This window comes from Pseudorca crassidens, chromosome 6 (genome assembly GCF_039906515.1).
Source record: "Pseudorca crassidens isolate mPseCra1 chromosome 6, mPseCra1.hap1, whole genome shotgun sequence".
Classification (NCBI taxonomy): domain Eukaryota; kingdom Metazoa; phylum Chordata; class Mammalia; order Artiodactyla; family Delphinidae; genus Pseudorca; species Pseudorca crassidens.
This window is the reverse complement of record NC_090301.1, coordinates 60,436,407-60,458,657: the sequence shown is the minus strand read 5'-3', so window position 1 is coordinate 60,458,657 and position 22,251 is coordinate 60,436,407. Positions and strand designations below refer to the sequence as shown.

At 36.5% G+C, this 22,251-nt stretch overlaps 2 protein-coding genes and 1 pseudogene across 3 annotated transcripts in view; 1 reads left to right on the top strand and 2 right to left on the bottom strand.

Moving 5' to 3' along the window:
* The window catches only part of SLC25A12 (solute carrier family 25 member 12), a 180,323-nt gene that overhangs the window by 132,830 nt on the left and 25,242 nt on the right, over window positions 1–22,251 (bottom strand). The gene's annotated exons all lie outside the window — the stretch shown is intronic.
* The window catches only part of HAT1 (histone acetyltransferase 1), a 51,262-nt gene that overhangs the window by 19,991 nt on the left and 9,020 nt on the right, over window positions 1–22,251 (top strand). For both annotated transcript variants that reach the window (XM_067741534.1, XM_067741535.1), the window contains exons 4-9: window positions 936–1,056; window positions 10,006–10,185; window positions 10,458–10,579; window positions 11,080–11,184; window positions 11,512–11,618; window positions 20,532–20,683. In XM_067741534.1, coding sequence (XP_067597635.1) covers window positions 936–1,056; window positions 10,006–10,185; window positions 10,458–10,579; window positions 11,080–11,184; window positions 11,512–11,618; window positions 20,532–20,683 — 787 coding nt within the window. The remainder of the gene's footprint in view (window positions 1–935; window positions 1,057–10,005; window positions 10,186–10,457; window positions 10,580–11,079; window positions 11,185–11,511; window positions 11,619–20,531; window positions 20,684–22,251) is intronic.
* Window positions 14,579–16,091, bottom strand: LOC137226522 (28 kDa heat- and acid-stable phosphoprotein pseudogene; annotated as a pseudogene).

The window sequence follows — 22,251 nt, the reverse complement described above, 5'->3', positions numbered from 1 at the left end:
GAGAAGCCCTACAATTCAGCTTTTTAAAGTGTAAAGTTCCATGGGTTTTAGCATATTGAGAGTTGCGCAGTCATCACCACTGCCAATTTTCATCACTCCCACCAAAATTCCCATTGTGACCAATTAGCAGTTGTTCCCTCTTTCCCCTACCCTCCCTAGCCCTGGGTAGCCACTAATCTACTTTCTGTCTTTATAAATTTACCTATTCTGGATTGTTTTTTTGGCCAGTGTGCAGGATCTCTGCCTACCAAGGATCGAACCCATGCCCCCTGCATTGGGAGCGCGGATTCTTAATCACTGGACCGCCAGGGAAGTCCCAGAAGACTTTTTTTTAAGCTGAAAAAGGGAATAGCAAGGTGTAGATGGGTAGCGGGGAGCAAGGTTGGAAAAAAATAGCAGCAGCTCCAGATCTGCTTTCTGAGTTCATAAGTGGGGTGTGATCAGACAGGTACTATCACTCACCACTTTCAACAGCTCTGGATGTTGGTGATGGATGCAAGTGGTAAGTTGGAAGCACTGGGCTAAGGCTACATCTTAGCCGCTTGCCTAGCCAGGAATCAATTTGACATTGCTTGTCTCTGATTTGAAATGCCTCCTAGTAGTAGCAACAGTAAGAGCAGCAACAGTAGCTGTAGTATACTTGTACAATGTGACAGTCAATATTATACACAGTTTACATGTATTAACTTGTTCATTTAACCCATAAAACATCCTTGAGGTAGGTGTTATTATTCTCTCACTTTATAAATGAGGAAAGCGGAGGCCCAGTTTCATTCAGTATGGTTCGTTTGTGTATTTGTTTTTAATAAGTATAGTTTAAAATCTCGAAACTACCCATGAAGTTAAACTTGTTTATATGTAGGGTTAATACTTTGTCATGACTTTGTAAAGATTCATTTTCGGGTCTTAGATTACTGCTGTTTTTCCCCTTTTAGTGAAACTGCTTTTGGTTACAAGGGTCTGAAGATCTTGTTATATTATATTGCTGGTAGCCTGTCAACAATGTTCCGTGTTGAATATGCATCTAAAGTTGATGAGAACTTTGACTGTGTAGAGGTAAGAACAGAAATAAATTTATTTTTAACTGTTTTCCAATTGAGTATAAAACAGATTATAAGATGTAAAGGTTTGAGGGAGGAGAGAATCTGTTATATAGCAGCTTTAAAACCACATATTTAATATTTAGTCATGGAGATGATTGTCTGCCTGTCATTCCAGTTAACGCTGTGATCATGATCCTTAGCCTGATCTGTTTCCTGAGTGGACCTTTTCCATAAAAACCTTCACTTGGGCTTCCCTGGTGGCACAGTGGTTGAGAGTCCGCCTGCCGATGCAGGGGACACAGGTTCGTGTCCCGGTCCAGGAGGATCCCATGTGCCATGGAGCGGCTAGGCCCGTGAGCCATGGCTGCTGAGCCTGCGCGTCCGGAGCCTGTGCTCCGCAACGGGAGAGGCCACAGCAGTGAGAGGCCCGCATACCGCAAAAACAAAACAAAACAAAACCAAAAAAACCCTTCACTTGATCAGAGTTGCATTTTATTTACCAACTTTAGTTTTTTATTTTGAACATTTAAAGTACTTATTTTCCCCAAAGTTAAGATGGAGGGAACTAGCTAAATTTTCTGCATTTACTTCATGTACAATTTTCTTATTAAAATTTCTCTTGCCATATTTCTAATCCCAAATTTCCTAATATATATTCCTTTATGAACATGGATAATTAAGCTGATTACATTATAAAACTATTTGAAGCAAATGAACCAAAAGAGGGTAAAGGCAGAGAGTATGAAGCATATGCACCTGTGGCAGGCTGAATTATGGCCCCACCAAAGGCAGCATGACCACAGAGGCTGAGTAATGTGGCCACAAGCCAGAGAACACTAGTAGCCACCAGGAATTGGAAGAGGCAAAGAACAGATTCTCCTTCAGAGCCTCTGGAGGGAGTGTGGCCCTGATGACACCCTGATTTCAGCTCAGTGATATTGATTTTAGATTTTGCCTCTAGACTGTGAGAGAATACGTTTCTGTTGTTTTAAGCCTCCATGTTTGTGATAATTTAGTACAGCAGCCATAGGAAACTAATACAGATTTTTGTACCAGGGAGTGGGATACTACTGTAACAACTAAAACTGTAGAAATGTCTTTAGAAATGTGTAATAGGTAGAAACTGGAAGAATTTTGAGACACATGATAGAAAAAGCAAGTTTGCCTTGAACAAACTGTTGGTAGAAATATGGATGTTAAAGGCACTGCTGGTGAGGACTCAGAGCAAATTTAGGACCATGGGAGAGAAAACTTTTTTATCATCTTAGAGAATACATACTATATCATTATAAAAGAGAATGTTGATAGAAATAGGAATGCCTTCTAGTACTAGTAACAGTCCAGTAAAAGGTGCCTCTGGTGAGGGCCCAGAAGGAAATGAGGAACATGTTATTGGCAACTGGAGTAAAGGAGATCTTTTTTGTATAATGCCAGAAAGCCTGGCTGAATTGTGTCCTGCATTAATGTGGAAAGGAGAACTTGTAAGCAATAAACTTGAATACTTAGCTGAGTAGTTTTCCAAACAAAGTATTGAAGCTTTGGCCTGGTTTCCTGCTTTTCATAAAATGTGAGAGGAAAGAGAGAAATTGAGGGAAGAACTGTTAAGCAAAAAAGATCTAGGACTTGATGATTTCGGAGATTCTCAGCCTGTTCTGAAGACACTAAAATTAGAAGATTCATTATCAGGCAAGTGTGCTGTGGGGAGAAAGCCAAGAGTATGGCTAAGTAATCTTGTTTTGCTGAAGAGATAGGCACGTGACTCACTGTTCTCAGTAATCTCAACAAAGCCAGGAATAGGGATTGAATTCTATGATATGAATTCAGGGAACATCTGTGGAGGACTGCCTTGTCTATTGACATGAACCTTCATGGTATACACAGATTACCCACAAGGTTTTTCGCGAGTGTTATATCAGCAGAAACACGGCCAGTTTGGACTGACAGAATGAGGGAAGGCTAATGGACTTCTAAAGTTCTATAGGCAGGAAACAGGCTGATAACACTATTCAGCTGCAAACATGTGCTACCTTTCAAGAAAAAGGAAGAACAATTTTGAAGGTGGAGCTTCAGGCTCAGAGGATGGACCCACAGGCCACAGTATTCCCAGGTCTAATGGAATATGGATTAAATTAGCTGGATTTTGAAATTGTTTGGTACTGGTGACTTATTTCTTCCTACCATTTTCTCCCTTTTTTTGGCTGCCTTGGGTCTTGGTTGCTGCGTGTGGGCTTTCTCTAGTTGAGGCGAGCGCGGGCTACTCTTCATTGCGGTGGCTTCTCTTGTTGCAGAGCACAGGCTCTAGAGCACAGGCTCAGTAGTTGTGGCGCACGGGCTTAGATGCTCCACGGCATGTGGAATCTTCCCAGATCAGGGCTAGAACCCGTGTCCCCTGCATTGGCAGGCGGATTCTTAAACACTGCGCCACCAGGGAAGTCCCAAAAAATTATATATTTTAGACTTGTTCTGTTCCTGGGCATTCCTGTTTAAAGATATTGAAGCCAACTTTTTCAAGGCTTTAACTAACTTTAAATTTCTGACTTAAGCCTTTTGCCAACCTTGTGCCCCACCCTTTTATTGTAAAACCTTCTCTCATTACTTGCATTTGTTGATTTGCCCCCTTATTATTATTGTTTGGTTTTCTTTTATTGTAAAGGACTTGCCCAAAGTCCCACAACTAGTATCAATAAATGATTCATATTGTACATGGGAAAGAATCACTTAGTCGTAGTATGCATAATATATAGTAATACCCTCTTAAAAGATGTGATTATAGAACTGTTTATGACCTGTTCTAAATGGGCCCAGGCGCTTGTGCTTATTAGTTTTTATTTCTGTTTTTTACAATGTGGATTTATTTTTGCCTGCTTCCATACTTTTATGCTGTTAGATCTCAATTTACTGCTGGTGTGAGGGACTTTCCGCTTGCAAACAGTCCCCTTATGGGTAAAAAATACCATATTAGTAAACTTAATGGAATTGTAACATGAATCATATATAGCATAAAGAGGTCTAAAATAGTCTCTTATATCCGTTATTCAAACTTCAGTGTCAGAAATACTTTGAGCACTTACTTTTTTTTGTTCCCATCCCACTCTGTTTGAGATGCCTAAGCTTGTCAGATAAATAATACGTAACTGCACTTAACATTTGTTTTATTCAGTGGTTTGTGTCCCTTGGAAATTTTTGAAAATTTGCAGATATAAAAGTGATTCTGAATAATACTGTAGTTGTGGTGATTTGGTACTTGAAAAGATTTAATCTTAGATAAACTAGCATTTAACACAGACTTAGTAAAATGGAGCTTTTTATAATCAAATATTTCTTATTAGATTGTTAAACTTTCAAGCCCGGCTAGATACTCTTTAAAAATGCAGTGGTGGGGGCTTCCCTGGTGGCGCAGTGGTTGAGAGTCTGCCTGCCGATGCAGGGGACGCGGGTTCGTGCCCGGGTCCAGGAAGATCCCACATGCCGCGGAGCGGCTGGGCCCGTGAGCCATGGCCGCTGAGCCTGTGCGTCCGGAGCCTGTGCTCCACAACAGGAGATGCCACACAGTGAGAGGCCCATGTACTGCAAAAAAAAAAAAAAAAAAAAAAAATGCAGTGGTGGGTTTTTTTTCTTGTGTTATACAAAATTCACTTTTGTTTGAGGGGTTTGCTGGTTTGGGGTTTTTTGTTTGTTTTTTTTTTTAAGTTTCGGCTGGCAGTGCTGAATTTCTTCCAAAGGAACAATTGACTTAGTTATTGATGAATCTTTCAAATATTATGTGCAGTGAAAATAGCTATGTATTTGCATTGACTTCGAATTGTTCCATTCTTGAAAACCAGCTTTCTCCATTTAGAAGTACTGTGTTAGGAGTAAGAAATCCATCTTTTATAATGCCTTTTTGTAGGACTATTTATTTGCTTCATGGTCGAAGATCACTTATTTAAATTACATGCTCAAGCAGAGACCTCTTTTTCCCCTTATACAAAAAGAATGGGTAGCAGATGTGGGAGGAATGGGCTTGCCTCTTCTCAGTTTGCAGTGCGAATGTTCATTTCACAATGCCTTCTGTGTTCTTGATGCCAGGAATCTAGTGGCAAACAAAGCAAAGTCACTGCTCTCATGAAGCTTACCTTCTTGCCAAGAGGAGCAGTCAGTGAACAAATATTAAATAAACAAATTAATATGTATGAAAATACGTTAATGTATGAAGAAACATTTTGCTGGTTTCTGAATGAAGAGGAGACAGCCATGTAATAATCTGAAGGGATCAATGTATGCAGAGGCCCTGAAATGAGAACATTCTTGGCATTTTTGTTGTCCAGAAAGATCACTGTTGTTAAGTCGTTGTGGTGATGGAGAGAAAGGTAGGAGATGGTTGAAGGGGGTTGGCGAAACTAGGTCATACGGAGTAAGAGTAGTTGATAGCCTTTGGAGGTTTTAAGTAGGTGGGGGTTATATGATAGGGTTTATATTTTTAAAAGATGATTCTGGCTGCTGTGCAGAGAACACACTGTAGGGGGCAAGAGTGAAAGAAGGGAGACCAGAATGTTGCAGTGTTATAGGCCACACTGCATTTAGTTGTCTGGTTAAGGATATCTTTGGAGGTAGAGCCAGTAGCATTTGCTGTTGAATTAAATGTGATTGATGAGGGAAAGAGGAACGAGGAGGATCCCATTGCTTAAGCAGTAGTGGTACTATTCACTGAGATGGGGAAGATAGGAAAAGTAGATTTAAGTGGAAAAAGCCCAAGATTTTTGTTTTAGATGTATTGTTTTGAGGTTATTACATAATATATCATAATTGAGCTTTTGCAGACTCTACTATGTGGCATTATTTTTGCATATGAAAAATATAGCCTTTTAGGTGGTCAGAAACCACAGCAAATCTGCTTAGAAGTTATTTGCTTGTTAAAATTTTGCCATTACATTAGTCTTTCATCATCCATTCTTTTTCTTTTACATGCTCTCCAGTGTCACCTGAAATTTTTTAGTTACAATTAAGATGCCTGTAAAACATCTCCACTAGCCATCCTCTTTAAAGACAACATAATTATTTTGAATTTTGCGATACAATAAACTTGATTATTCAGACACTGATGGTTTGGTCATCTTATGGTTGTCCCTGATCTTTGCCTTTATCAATACCTCCTGCCCTCTCTTGAGGTAATTTCATTGCTTTTTAGTGGAAGGGTGTGTAACTAAGATTGTTCAGTCTTGCTAACTGCTAACATTTTAGGGAAAGTTTTGTTGGAGAAAGTTGAAGTACATGGATAAGGTTTGTATTATCTGTGAATTTCAGTCATCTGTTTTATCCTTGTCTCTCATTAATATGGATTGAGTTTGAGAGTAGATGAGAGCAGATTTTTAAAATTTTCTGGATTCCTTAGGGCTTTTTAAATAGAAAAATCCTGTGTACTTATAAAAATTTAATCTTGAGGAAGCAAAAAAATAACTCTTTGGTAGACTAATAATATTTCAGTATATTCCACTATATTCTTTTTTTGATAATGGTGTCAGCATTCTTAATGAGTAATTTTATATGAAGTATCATAAAAAGCTTTAAAATTATGTATTTAGATTTTTATCTTGGAACTTTGTTGTGAGTTTAGGTTGCAAAACACTAATGCAGTATAAATTAACATAATGCGACCTTTGTTTTTCCAGTAGTTGAAATATTCACGCTTTTTCTCTACTCCTCTAACAAAATGGAAATTTCTATAGCTTAAATATTGTCAGAGAATGTAAGATTGAGCACGTTATGTAGATACGGAGTGTTTCTGCTTGTTTTTGTAGCATATCTTGAGCAAATTATGTAGATATGGAGTTTTTTTGCTTGTTTTATAGCATATTCTTAGAATTATAGTTAATGTTGTCTTCACCACTTCAGCCAAGTAAATGATAGCATGTACTACTATTTAACATGCCTCTAAAGTTGCTATTTCAAAAATAAAGCACCACAGACAAATTTAGACAAATGCTGCTGTTTAAGATAAGACACTAAAGAGGTAATTTGGTTTTCAAATGTGATAAGTACACGTGTACAAGTGTTAACATATTTGTATTACAGCAGACTACCAGTTAGTCTCAGGTACATTGCTTTATGCAGTGATGAAGGATAGTAAAAATTGCTTCATGGAAACATCTCATGTGTAACAAAGTACAGAACATTGGAAATTGAGATGACCATAGTCAGAAAGTATACAATCTAAAATATTTCATCTTGAGTCACCTAAGAGAAGACCTGAATAGAAGAGTTACTTTTATGCTTTCCTTATTAAAAAGATATTGCCAAGGGTTAGGAAAACATTTGTAAGGCATATCCTTATTAAATATATCAGGTTGTATTCTAGATTCTTGATCTAGTCAGCTTAATTTCTTATTCTTTCTAGAACTGTATTTTTACATAATTTTACTTAAAGTTTAGAATATTCTTGAAGATAGGGAATTTTTCAGGGATCTTCAGAAACAGAATCTAAACGTTTAGCCACAAGCATTGGAACTAAAAGGTTTCAGTTAATCTTTAATTCTACATTAAATTGAAAATGAGTATATGGGGGTTTTCTCTAGTGGTAATTGTATTGTCTGGCCAGTAATCCAATATGAAAAATGAATATTTAACTGAACTAAAATATATTTATTCTTTTAGAAAAGAGTACAGATCTGTAAGACATGACAGTTACAGGATTTTTTTTTCTTCAAGCAGAATCCATTTAATAGAGAAATGCAGGCATTTTTCCTTTAGTGGTGCAAAGTTCTGAATTCTGGGTTTGAAGAGCTGTTTGGTTTTATGTTACGTATTTTATGTAATACATATACATTTTCTCTAATGTGTTATATGTAACAGATTCTTTGTTTTTAAACTTGGCCTTTTATTCCCCTGTAAAAGTTCTTAATGTGTAAACTTGCCCAGAGCAAAATATTTATTTGAAGATATTTATTACAATAAATAGGTATCCTCTGAAGGCTGAAAGTTAAACATTAACTCTCTTTCAGCTTCGTTGAGCTCAAATCTTTGGCTGCTTTATCTGCTATCTGAACTGCTACTTGAAACTTAGAGTTTCTCAGAAATCTTTGAAGTACATTTGGTGCCTGATGTGTGAAGTTATTTGATCGTGCTTTGCAATGCCTTGTTGAGAAGACAGGACACAGGGAAAGTTTTTAAAGTTAAAATTATATACACTGTACATGCCTTGAAGTGTTTTCTTTTAAATTGATAGATTGTAAACCTCTTTATTTAAAAGTAGTGTTTCTTGACTTTTTAAAACTTGAATTAATACTACTTTACCCATCGCTACTTTGGATTTTAATTGCCACACAACAGACCTATTAAACCTATCCCTTATTATTACACTTTCCTCTTGTAATTATTGAATTTGTACAAATTCTATAAAATATGTTTAAGATGGTCTCTTCACATTAAATAGCAGTATCAAGGAAAAATAATTTATCAAATAGTACTTTAAAAATAAGCAAAAGTGGTTCTGTCAAATGCAGTTTATTTGATCTTGAGGGTGAATGGATTGTAAGGACTGGTGCACATATTAGAAATAAGCTGTTGGGCAAAATGTCGAAGAGCTATATTTTTAAATAATAGCTTTTTTTTTATAGCTATAAACAAGTTATATATAAATGTTGGTAGTACCAGAGCATTGAAAATAAAACTTGTTTGTGATAAATTCCATCCTTCGTTCTCTATCCGAAAATGTAACTGAATGATAATAAAGTGCTATTCATCTGCAGGTGCATTGCTTCTGCTTAGTTAAAAGATGTTTGAAAGGACAGGAATTAGTAGCATGTTGTATTAGCCTTTTGTAGTGTATTTTGTCCTAAGCATCTTAATTTCCCTGTTTTGAATGCTAAGTAGCAAGGGTCTTGGTTTAGAACTAATACCCATCATGCATGTAAACGGTATGAAAGAGCTGCTTAGTAAGTTAACACAAAGTGTTCTTGTGTCAGTCCTTGTGGAAATAGATACAATACAAACATTACAGCTGAACTCACGGCAAACTCCATTAAGTAAAAACCTGGCCTCATTGTTCAGGAAAAAGTTTAAATAGAATGCAAGCTCATTTTGTTGAATGTAATGTCAGGCTTTTAGGGACTGTATTGAGGGATAAGGTTTTGTTAAGTTGAGACCAATTCATTAAGTTTTATTGCCTGGTGAGAAGCAGTAATACTTTATTGTAAGACTTCATCAAATATTCATGGTTAAAGAGAAGTAGTAAATGTATTCAATCAAGTGGTCTTTGGGGTTTTGTAAAGGATTATGAAGTCTGCTCAGCTGATAGTTTAACATTCATTGAGGTTATTTAACAAGGATAATTTTAATCTCTGAGTTTAATTTTGTTGTCCAGGCTTGCCTTTTTTTACTGTCACAAATCCAACTCTATAAAAATTGTGCCACATTATAGGATGAGTGGATAATATATCCATTCATATAATTTATGTATTTCCTAAGTGGGTATATTTTTTAAGTTATCTTAATTTTGAGTTTCGTGTATGAGGGAGTTATGACCTACTTGCTTATTGTGAGGTTGCCATTTGTTTGGTCAGACCCTAGCCTCACCTCACTACTGCTGGTGATCCTTTCATGTCTTGGATAATATACTCTCCTTGACACATGTAACATAATAAGCAGCTGTGTAAAATAATAAGCAGCCTTTTGTTTTGGCCAGTTTAAATTGTCTTGAAGGGACATAGCATTTTCTACATGATGTTAGAAATTTCTATAGCATTGCCCTCATTCTTGTAGTTGATTTCAGGCTACCCACCTCCTCTTTTTTATTTGTGTTGTACTTGTGTTCATCTGACATTTTTGTGGCAGCATCCTGTACACATGAAACTCATCCTTTCCCAGTTCGCCGTGTGTTTGTACCTTCAGTTTAACAGTGAATTGAAGAAAAACTAAGAAAAACTAAGCATGTTCAACTAAGTCAAATTTATTAATTTTTGTGTGTCCTTTAATCTCCATTCCTTAGGCAGATGATGTTGAGGGCAAAATTAGACAAATCATTCCACCTGGATTTTGCACAAACACGAATGATTTTATTTCCTTGCTGGAAAAAGAAGTTGATTTCAAGCCATTTGGAACCTTACTTCATACATACTCTGTTCTCAGTCCAACAGGAGGAGAAAACTTTACCTTTCAGATTTATAAGGTAAAGATAAATCTAAATATTCCCTGGGTGAAAGTACCTCATTTGCCTGGAACCTGTATCCTGTTTTGATGTTTTTTTCCGTGATTTATTGTAACTTCAGGAAACAAGTCTTTGTCAGCATTAAAAACAAAGATCTGTTTTGTATGTGTGTCTGTGTACACATCTTAGTCTGAGACTTCTAAACATTTTCCCACAGAATAGTTTTGTGTTCTACAGACTTTCACTTACCTCTGTGATGAGTTTCACCTGACTTTTCCTGGCTTTTTCCCTAGGCTGACATGACATGTAGAGGCTTTCGAGAATATCATGAAAGGCTTCAGACCTTTTTGATGTGGTTTATTGAAACTGCTAGCTTTATTGACGTGGATGATGAAAGATGGCACTACTTTCTAGTGTAAGTACAGTTCTAAAGCAACAGTAGACCTTATTACCTCCACAAAGCCAGCATTTTAATTGTGGCGGCCCAATTATTAGGACAGTATAATGATATTTTTCCCAGGAAAGAAAATCTATTGTTTATGAGGCTTGAGTTTTCCTTCATTATGCTTTGGGAGACCTTGAGAATAGAGTTGAATAAAATGCTGTTGTCCGTTAGGGCCCTGAATGTAGGCTTAAACAGTAAAACGAGCTTTGCCTGTGTTTTCTTTTACTTGCCACCTATTCATCTTTATAATAGGCAAGTGCACTGAAGTGATGTAAAGAGGTCTGATTTATCCAAGTTGCTGCACACCAATTAAGTGAATTGTATATTCAGAACATAGCAGGTGTACCCATTGGGCCCTCACAGAGTAGCTTGCTGACACTGAAAATTCAGTCAGAGAATGGAAAAGAAAATGGACACTGCATGGGAGCGCGACTGTAATTGACCTGCTTGGCTTTCTGTTTTATCTGCAGATTTGAGAAGTATAATAAGGACGGAGCTACACTCTTTGCGACCGTAGGCTACATGACAGTCTATAATTACTATGTGTACCCAGACAAAACCCGGCCACGTGTAAGGTAATTGGCAGTATAACACGTGCCTTGTCTTTTATTTCAGAAGAAGGAACTGCTGAAGTTTCCAATACTTTTTATAATAGTGTTGATTTGTTTTAAAAAAATCACCATTATTCATTGGCTATGTACTGATTTATTTCATTGTTCCCTTTGAAACAGCGTGGAAGATTGAATGTTTACAGTTTTGAGTATCTCAATAATTTTTGGAATTCTTGAAGGTGGATTGAAAAAAAAAATCACACAAACTTTAAAGTGTTTATATTACTATAGTGACTTGCAATTTGTAAACCAGTCATGTTGTGATATTTTAATATAATTTCTTTACTATAGTCAGATGCTGATATTGACTCCATTTCAAGGTCAAGGCCATGGTGCTCAACTTCTTGAAACAGTTCATAGATACTACATTGCATCTCCTTCTGTTCTTGATATTACAGGTATGTAAATTTTGATTTGTTGTTGAAAGAGCCTTTCTAAAAAATCTCCTCTTTACTAATTTTGGTTTTGTCAGAAATAACTATTTTATTTTAAATAGCAGCAGTCTCCTGAGGTCTTTTTGGAACTGTTTAAAAATGGCTTAAGGTTACATTTTAAATCATAAGCCTTTGTGGGATTGGATTGCATCTCTGAGTATGAGGTTCTCATTAATTGAACAAATTGAGGATAATGAATTGAATATATAATGGGAAATCTTAGGCATATATATGTTGCAAGTGTGGTATGACTTATTTGTTCAGTTTATTTGGCAGACAGTTTATAAAATTGATGTATCTTTTCATCTAACTTTACTGCTACTGTTAAATGATTTGGAAACTTGGGAGATACAGAAGTAATTACTAAAGTTAGTTTATATCAAAATTTATAAATTATTTAAGTGACACCTTCACTAGCTTAGTGACTTGCAAAATTATAGAAACATAATACAAACAATAACACTTCTTTTTAGCTAAGCTCAAAATTGTTTAGCTTCTGTTTACTTATAGAGCTTGGACTTGGTACTACATGAAGGGACTTTTTTTGGTGATTTTAATCTAGAGACTTAAGAGTTCACATAAGTAGTCTTTGTCTTTTCTAGTGGGTAATGTGCCAGCAGGGGTTGTTTCTGTGAAGCCTCTTAACCACTTTCTTCTGTCTACTCCAACCAATAAAGTCCTTGATACTTAGCACCAATTAGCAGATAAAGAATTTTATTTCTTAAATCTCAGTGAAGAGTCATCAATAATGGTAGCCTTTATTCATTGCAAACTGAAGTCTCTAAAGAGAAAATGCTAAACATGCTAACGGACTTGTGAATTTGAAAACTGGGTATTGGCCTTTATTTTCAGTGTTAACATTTCTTAGCATTATAAATTACTAAATATGCCTTATCAGCTGTTCTAAGATATTTCTCCTCAATTTCCATACCCAGTCCTTTAAAAAAAGAAAAGTACAGAATTTTCCACTCTTTGGTTGTTTTAGTTGCCTATAGCGCCATTAGTTTGTATATTTTTTAAACTTTTTGGATCTTTATCAGGCTCTGAATTTCCCTTTGCAATCCAGGATATTCTTTATATTGAGATGGCCTTTTGCTTACTTGACATATAGCCAGATATAGTAAAAATTAAAACTTAACCAGCAATGGCCTATGTTACAGGATAGATAGGTGTTGTGGTGTAATTGCCACCCATTTTTTTTTTTTTAGCACTTTTTTATTTTGGCCACGCCTCTCGGGTTGCAGGATCTTAGTTCCCCAATCAGGGATCGAACCCGGGCCCTGGCAGTGAGAGAGCCGAGTCCTAACCACTGGATTGCCAGGGAATTCCCTTTTTTAAGCACTTAAAGTAAAATACTGGAAAACAGTTCTTTATATCATGTGCCATCTTCCTTTTGAGGATGTCAGTATTCATAAGATATACAGCGTTTGAATACATATCGGTTGTATGACCTTACATATAGAATTGGTGATTTGTTTCTTCCAGAATTATGAAGAGAGTTGCATTTGGCAATAGAAATTGATCTTGGGCTAGAATATATCTCACTATTATTAATCTATTAGTTGTATATTAAGAGCTAATTATATCTGTCCTTTAAACGTTCCTTGTAGTACTGGAATATGTTACATGGCTTTTTAGAGTGTTATCTATAAATTTTTTATAATATGAAGGGTTTTTTTTAATGATAGAAGAGCATTTATGTTGGTAGATGATGTATTTAACTTGGGAAAAAACTCAAGTTTTGATCCCACGTATCACTATAGATTTATATCCAAGCAAATTTCATCTTTTAAATGCGTCACTCATCTGTGAAGGATGTCACAGATTAATGGGTGTTACCATTTTAGGTTCATTTTCAGGCTGACACCTTTAGTTAAAGTGCTGGAAGACTGAGTGGTGACTTGGCCCCTTATATTAAGCTGCAAACAAAATATTGTTAGTCTATAATGGCTTATTTAAAGCTAAGTGGAAATTTTTTTGCACAGTTTTTTAGTATATGTGAAAATTTCAGATAAGACTGTGGAGTGAGATTTTTTAGATTTTTCTCAACTGTAATTCTTTTACCTTTGATGTGTTTTTTCCTAAAATTCTGGGGGTATATAAGTTACTTAAGTTACTTAAGCTTTCACTCATACGAAATTTTATTTTAAACTGATATTAGCAGCACAGTTATTTTTTCTAAACCAGTTCAAGAAGAGGTGGACTTGGAAAAACTGATTTTTTTTTTTTTTTTCCCGGTACGCGGGCCTCTCACTGTTGTGGCCTCTCCCGTTGCGGAGCACAGGCTCCGGATGTGCAGGCTCAGCGGCCATGGCTCACGGGCCCAGCCGCTCCGCGGCATGTGGGATCCTCCGAGACCGGGGCACGAACCCGTGTCCCCTGCATCGGCAGGCGCACTCTCAACCACTGCGCCACCAGGGAAGCCCCAGAAAAACTGATATTGAATAAGCATGTGCCTCACTATTAGCACTTAAAAACATTTTTTTTAAAGAGATGCTTGCTTAAGAGTTTGTCACTTAGTAGAGATTTAATTAAAGCAGCTTTATTGAGGTATGATATACATAGCATTAAATTCATGCATTTTAAGTGTACAGTTCAGTATTCTTAGTACACTTGCCTAGTTTTACAACCTGTTTTAGAATATTTCTGTCACCGTAAAAAGATTCCCTCCTGTCCATTTGCAGTCAGTCCCCATCCCCAGTCTCTTGTATTGAGGTTTGTGATCCATTTTGAGGTAATTTTTGTGCATTATGTGAGGTAAGTTTCTAAATTAATCTTCTTTACATATGGCCATCCAGTTTTCCCAGCAGTTTGTTAAAAAGGCTATCCTTTCCCTTATTGAATTGCCTTCGTATGTTTGTTGAAAATCAGTTGCCCATAAATGTAAAGATTTATTTCTGGACTCTTTAATGATCTATGTCTATCCTTCTACCAGTACCATACCGTCTTGATTTTTTTTCTTTTTTGAAGAAACAGAGGCTGTTTATTCAGAATGCTGTCTTGATTTTTTATTGTAGCTTTATATATGAGTTTTTTTCGTGTGTGTATGTTTTGCCTTAATGATAATGTCAAGTTTAACCTGTTAAATATGTAAGTTGAATTTGTGGAGCATGTTCAGCCTGGTTGCTGTAGAATAAACAGACGTTTCTTCAAATGATTGATGAGTAGAGTTAGAAATGGGTACTGGCCCTGGCCAGGTGGGTGGGAATGGAGCAGAGAGGAGAGGCCTCAGTCAGAGGGACCTGGCCTGGGACGAGCCATGACCCTCAGGGACCCAGAGGCACAGGCTCCCAGAAGATAGTCCCTCTCTGAGTGAGCACCCAGACGACACAGACTAGGGCTGGTTGTCGCAAACTCATCAGCAGCTGACCCTGGTACAGCCACCCCGGAGGTGCAATCTATGTGACCAGTGGAAACTCTTCTTACCCCACCTCTCAGACACACAACGCCCGTCCCAAAAAGGTTCCAGATTCTAAAAGCAACAAAAACATTCAAATGGTTCCAGAAGAAATAGAGTCTTCATTTTTTGTCTCAAAGGTAGCAGCTGTTCCCTCACCGAAGCACAGTCCTCCTTTTCCCCCAAATGATTTTACATGTAAGATAATGAAGAGGAAGCCCCATGCAGTGAGAGGCTCCTAGCTGTGAGGGGCTACTACAGTGGTGCCAGGGTGTAGGGCGGGCAAGACAGGGCAGAGGTCCTGGCAGTGGGACCCAGTTGCCTGGTGTTTCTTCCTACAAGCCATGCTTACTTGTTCAGGGTGAGCAACTGCATTCATTTCCTGACAGAGTTGCATTATCATTTGTTTTCCTTTCCTCTTTCTTCCTAGCAACCTCCTGCCCCTCTTGCTTTCTGCTCTTTCTGAATGATCGATCACCAGCCAGGCAAGGTGGCCTTGGACTGCTCCGTTTCCCCCGCTAAATACATTTTCATGTAATGCTCTTCTGCTTTTTCTTCTCAATGTCATCATCTTCTCTCCTTGAAAGCTCCTTTGGCCTATCTAGATCTAGTTGCGTGATCTGTCTGATTGTCTGTGCCACCTGGTTGGGGTTCTTGATGTTAATGAGCCCTCCTACACCTTTGCTGGTGGTCAGCTTCATCCTCACTGTCTTCTGAGGCTAGAGATTTCTTCTTTCTGGAGTCACCTGCAGCCCCATCTCTACCTTCTTTCCTTGGTCCTCTTCTTCCCTGGTCGCCTGCTTTTCAGCTTGGAGCTCTTTGTCGGTCTCCTTGGGACTCAAACACTGCCTAGCCCAGCCTTTGTGGTCTCCCTTTTGCCCTCTGGGCATCCTGCCTCCAGTGGCAGCAGAGCCTCGACCTTTATATTAAGTTTTGAAATTGGGAAGTGAAAGTCCTCTGTGTTCTTTTTCAAAATTGTTTTGTTATACAGGATCCCTTATATTTTCATAAACATTTCTATTTGTTTTCTACTTCGTTGATCTCCACTTTAATTTTCATTATCCTTATTGCTTTGAGTTTAATTTGTTCTTTTTCTAGTGAAGATTGAAACTTAGGTTATTGATTTGATGTCCTCCTTTTCTAATATAGACATTTAAATAATACTTAAATATATATTTATATATAAATACAAGTACTGCTTTTACTGATCACATAAATTTTCATAAATTGTGCTTTCATTTCATTCAGTTCAAAATATCTTCTAATTTCCGTTGTGATTTCATTTTGACCCATGGGTTGTTTGGAAACATGTTGTTTAATTTCCAAATATTGTGGATTCCCATATTTCCTTCTGTTGTTGATACCTAATTTAATTCCATTATTGTCAGAGAACATGCTTTGTATGACTTCAGTTATTTTTCATGTATTGAGTTTTGTTTTATGGCCTACGTAGGGGCCACAGACTTTTTCTTTAAAGGACTAGGTAGTAAATATTTTATGCTTTGCAAGCCACATAAATTCTCTGTTGCACAGTCTTACTGGTTTTTTGTTTTTTTTGTGTTTTTTACAACCATTTAGAAACCAGTCTTAGTTTACATGTCATACAAAAGCAGGCCATGGATGAGATTTGACCACTGCGCCATAGTTTATAGACCCTTTGCCCAACATATAGTCTATCCTGGTGAACGTTGCACATGTACTTGAAAAGAGTGTGTATTCTGCTCTTGTTAGGTGGAATGTTATATAAGTATCAGTTCAAGTTGGTTGATAGAGCTGTTCAAGCTGTTCTATCCATTATTGAGAGGATAGTGTTGACATTTCCAGCTATTTTTGTTGAATTGTCTGTTTCTCCCTTTAATTCTGTTAGCTTTTATTTCATGTATTTTGGGGTTTTCTTATTAGTTGTGTATATGTTTATAATTTTAATGTTGTCTTTATGAGTTAACTTGTGATAAAATGTGCCCTTTTTTCTCCTGTAATCTTTTTGTCTTAAACTATTTTTTCCTAATTTGTGTGGGGGTGGGGTGGGGTGGGTAATGTCTTAAACTCTATTTTGCCTGATACTAATATGGTCACTCCAGACCTCATATTGTTTGCATGGTATATCTTTTTTCATCCTTGACTTTCAGCCTGTCTTTGAATCTATGATGTTTCTCTTGAAGATAGCATATAGTTGGATCCTTTTTTATTCAGTCTAACAATCTCTGCCTTTTGATAGGAGTGTTTAATATGTTTACACTTAATGTAATTATTGCTATGGTTGAAATTATGCCTGCCACTTTGCTATTTGTTTTCTTTTTTTCCCTTTTGTTATTCATTTTTATTGAAGTTTTTTTTTTTAGTTATTTGCTTAATGGTTGCTCTGGGGATTACAATATGCATCTTAATTTATAACAGTCTATTCAGATTAATATTTAATTTCAGTAAAATGAATTGCTCCATCACAGTTATTCTCTCTCCCCTCCTTTGTGCTATTATTGTTACGTAAATTGATATTGCCTCTTTATATCTTGTAAGCCAAACATTGGTTTTATAATTATTTTTTCATGTAATTGTCCTTTAAACCAGTTGAGAGAAAAAAAAATATTTATTCCAGTTTTTATATTTATCTTCATAACTATTGGTGTTCTCAATTTCTTCTTGTGGACTTGAGGTACCATGTTTCTTTAGCCTAAAGAACTTCCTCAGTATTTCTTGAAAGGCAGGTCTGCTAGCAACACATTTCTTCAGTCTGCTTTTCTGGGAATGTCCTTATTTCACTTCCATTTAGAAGGATAATTTTGCTGGATATAGAAATCTTGACTGACAGTATTTTTCTTTCAATACTTGGAATATATCACCCCACTGATTTGTGGCCTCCATGGTTTCTGATGAGTTGTTTCCTCTTGCGGCTTTCAAGATTTTCTGTTTGTCTCTAGCTTTTGACAGTTTGATTATAATGTATTTAGATGTGGATCTCTTTGTGTTTTTCGTAGTTGAAGTTTGTTGAGCTTCCTGGATGTATAGATAAAGGTTTTTCATCAAATTTAGGAAGCATTTGGCCATTATTTCTTCAACTATTCTTTCTGTCTCTTTCTCTCATCTTTCTTTTTGAGACACAGATTACAGTTATGTTGGTACACTTGAATGGTTTTAATTTAGGTTTATGTCAGTCCACTTTACATTTTATAAAGCTGCGGAGTACAAGTGAGGAGGTTATTGTAGTTGCTGAAAAAAACACTGGTGGCATCACATAGGAGAGGAATCAGAATGTCCTTCAGATTTCTGGGTGGCTTGTATAACTCCATGGTGTGACCAGATTAATATGGAAAAGACTGAAGAATGAGATAAAGTAACTAATTACATTACAATCTTATGTTTATTTGGTGATTTTCTTTGTAGATCTGCATTTGTTATTTTGTTTACTGTTGATTTTATTATATGTACATTCCTGATAGATCATAATTTCATAACAAACTGATGCCATGACAGAATTTCACTTTACCACCTTAAAGCCACGGTCATATAATGTTTACCTAATAATTACATGTATATGAAGTGCTGCATAGAAGCATAAAGATGGTATTTAAGTACATATGGATTGAATGAATAAATGACTCAATCATAAAACATTACCCTTAGCTCAGACGCTTTTATAAACAGCTTTATTGAGATATAGTTAACATGTCATACAATCCACTTATTTAAAGTGTACAATTTTTTAAAATTTAATTAATTAATTAATTAATTTGGCTGCGCTGGGTCTTCGTTGCTCTGTGCGGGGTTTCTCTAGTTGTGGCAAGCGTGGGCTACTGTTTGTTGTGGTGCATGGGCTTTTCATTGCGGTGGCTTCTCTTGTTGCAGAGCACAGGCTCTAGGCATGCGGGCTTCAGTAGTTGTGGCTCGCAGGCTCAGTAGTAGTGGCTCATGGGCTCTAGAGTGCAGGCTCAGTAATTGTGGCGCACTGGCTTAGTTGCTCCGTGGCATGTGGGACCTCCCTGGACCAGGGCTCGAACCCGTGTCCCCTGCACTGGCAGGCGGATTCTTAACCACTGTGCCACCAGGGAAGTCCCAAAAGTTATAAATTTTGATATAGTCCTATTTATCTACTTTTTCTTTAGTTGCTTGTGCTTTTGGTTTGTTGTCTAAGAAACCATTGCCTAACCAAAAGTCATGAAGATTTACTCCTATGTTTTCCTCTTTGTAGTTTTACCTCTTACACTTAGGTCTATGATCCGTTTTGAGTTAATTTTTGTGTATTGTGTGAGGAAAAGGGATCCAACCAACTTCATTCTTTTTGCTGTGGAGATCCAGTTGTCCAAGTGCCATTTGTTAAAAGACTATTCTTTCTCTCATTGAATTGTCTAGGCACCCTTCTCAAAAATTAATGGGTCATAAATGTATGGGTTTATTTTAAACTCTCAACTCAGTTCCACTGATCTACATGTCCATCCTATGTCAGTACCACACTGTCTTCATTACTGTAGCTTTGTAGTAAGTTTTGAAATCAGGAAATCTGAGTCCTCTAACTTCTGTTCTTTTTCAAGGTTGTTTTGGCTATTCTGAGTTCCTTGCATCTCCATATCAGTTTTAAGATGAGCTTGTTAATTTCTGCAACAAAAAAAGCCAGCTGGGATTTTGATAGGGATTGCATTGAATAATTTGTAGAGTATTGATATTGTAACAAAACTGTCTTGTGAACTATGAACTAGCTCAGACGTTAACATTCTTTGTTTCAAGTCTTCTACAGATCAGAAAATGAGGGCTCAGAGAAGTGAGGTAATTTGCCTGAAGTCCTACATCTGTGAATGACAGAACTGGGACTCAAACACATGTTCTCTGGCTGCAGTATTTTTTCTACCTATCATGTTTTGATATTTTCCTTGTCCACTACTTAGTCTAATGTAGCTAACATAGACAAACATAAAGGAACATCTATGCTATCCAGATGCAATGAAGAAAGAATCAAAATCATATTTTCATTTTATTCTCTAAATAAAAAAGATTTGTTTTGTAAAAGGAAGAATTTTTTTAACTGGGTGAAAGAAGCCTAGCAGACTATAAAGTTTATTAAAGTAAAGGAGTTATAAATTGAGCTTTGGAACCCTTAGGTATCAGAAAATACTTGCTTTTGGAGTTGATTATGCAAACTTGAATCTCTTGTTTATACAGCTGCTTTAACTGAAAATAAAACTAAGGTACATATATATGATAACAAACCAGTCAAAAATTTTACATTTGAAAAGGAGTAGCTCTAATTTCACAAATAATATGTATGTATTTGCAAAAGGATTGCATCTATAATTTTATTTGACAAAGATAATAGTGCTTGCTGTTGTTTGATTTATAAGGAATAATCCTTTCACGTTGTAACTTTTGTATATATGTATAATTCTTTTAAGAATATTTGCCTTTTCTAAGCTTAGCATGTATATTGAGGTTGCAAATGATGAAGAAATTATGTTAGGTAAGGGAAATGTTATCCTGCTTTATTTCTTTAGCGGAAGATCCATCCAAAAGCTATGTGAAATTAAGAGACTTTGTGCTTGTGAAGCTTTGTCAAGATTTGCCCTGTTTTTCCCGGGAAAAGTTAATGCAAGGATTCAGTGAAGATATGGCAATAGAGGCTCAACAGAAGTTCAAAATAAATAAGGTACTTTTAGTCTGTAGGAGGAAAACATTCAAACTTTGAAAAAAAAATTTTTTAAGTACATATGTAATTTAAACATTGCAAATACATTAAGAATACAGGCCCTGAAGCCAAATTGCCTGGGGTCAAATTTGGCTTCACCACTTGCTCTTAGGGCAATTTAGTTTACCTCCTTGTGCTTCAATTTTCTCATTAATAGAATGGAAAGATAATTGATTTCATGGCTATATTAAGTGTAACAAGGAGAACAAAGATGGATAGTAGGATCTTATTTTTGCTTTTTAAGAAAATGTTTATCTAAACTGGTAAAGTAGTTAATGCCCCTGGAGACTGTATTGGTGGGGAGGAGGGTTGGAATAAAACACTTAACTTTCACTTTTTATACTTCTATATATGTTTGTTTGAATTTTAAAGTAGTAAATATCTTAAGTACAGAAAAAATAATATGGGAGTTCAGAGGAATTTGTTATATTTATGTAAGCAAGAAATCAGAGTATTTCATAGAAGGGATGCATTTGATCTAAGCCTTGAAGAATGGGTAGGTTTTGGATTATAAACGTATGAGGGATGAAGAGTATTCCAGTAATAAGGAGTAGCAATTAGTGGTGGTGGTGGTATGAATTGGGAGATTGGGATTGACATATATACACTAATATGTACAAAATAGATAACTAATAAGAACCTGCTGTGTAAAAAAATAAACAAAATTTAAAAAAAAAAGGACTAGCACTTGATACTATTGACCTCCCCTCCCTTGGCTTCTAAGGTACTACAGTTCCTGGTTTTCCAGTTAACCACTGTGCTCATCTTTTTTTGAGATACTGTCTACTAGCTTCTACTGCTCCCTAAATATAATTCTTCCCCAGAGTTTTTTATCCAGTCCTCATTTCTTCTCATTCTACTTAATTCTACCTGGAAGAGCTCATGTAAATCTTCAATCCAAATTTTCCTCCTGAGCTCCAAAACTGTATACCAAAAGTTTACTAGTCACTGACCTTCAACAAGAAACTTAATTTAAATTGAAACTTTCCATCTTCTCCTGCATAAAAACACTTTAATGGCTTCCTGGCTTTAAGATAAAATGTGATTTTAGAAATAATTTATATTTCCAGACTGTATTAAACCTTTATTAATGAGAATTTATTTAATAGCTCAGCCTTTAAAAGAAAGAGAATATGAGCACATTATTGGGATTAAAACTCCTTAGTATGGCACACAGATCCCATCATAATTTGGCCCCTGCCTACCTTGCTAGCCTCAGCTTCCTACCGCTTTCCCACACGCTCTGGCTTTGCTGAACTTCTTGTTATTTCCCAACTATGCTACAACTTTCCTCCTTTTATGTCCCTGTATATAAGCTGCTCCCTTTGCCCTTATACTCCCCTTCTCCTGTTCCTCCATCTTTGCTTGGCCAGGTAGTACTCATTTTTTCAGGCTCAGCTCAAGTGTTTCTTCCAGAAAGTTCAATGTTATCTTCTCAACTTCTGTATACCTGACCTCTTCCCCACTCCCAATAAATAGGTAAGTGAAATGACAGAAATAGGAGAACTGTAGGCCTACTCCTTTGGCTT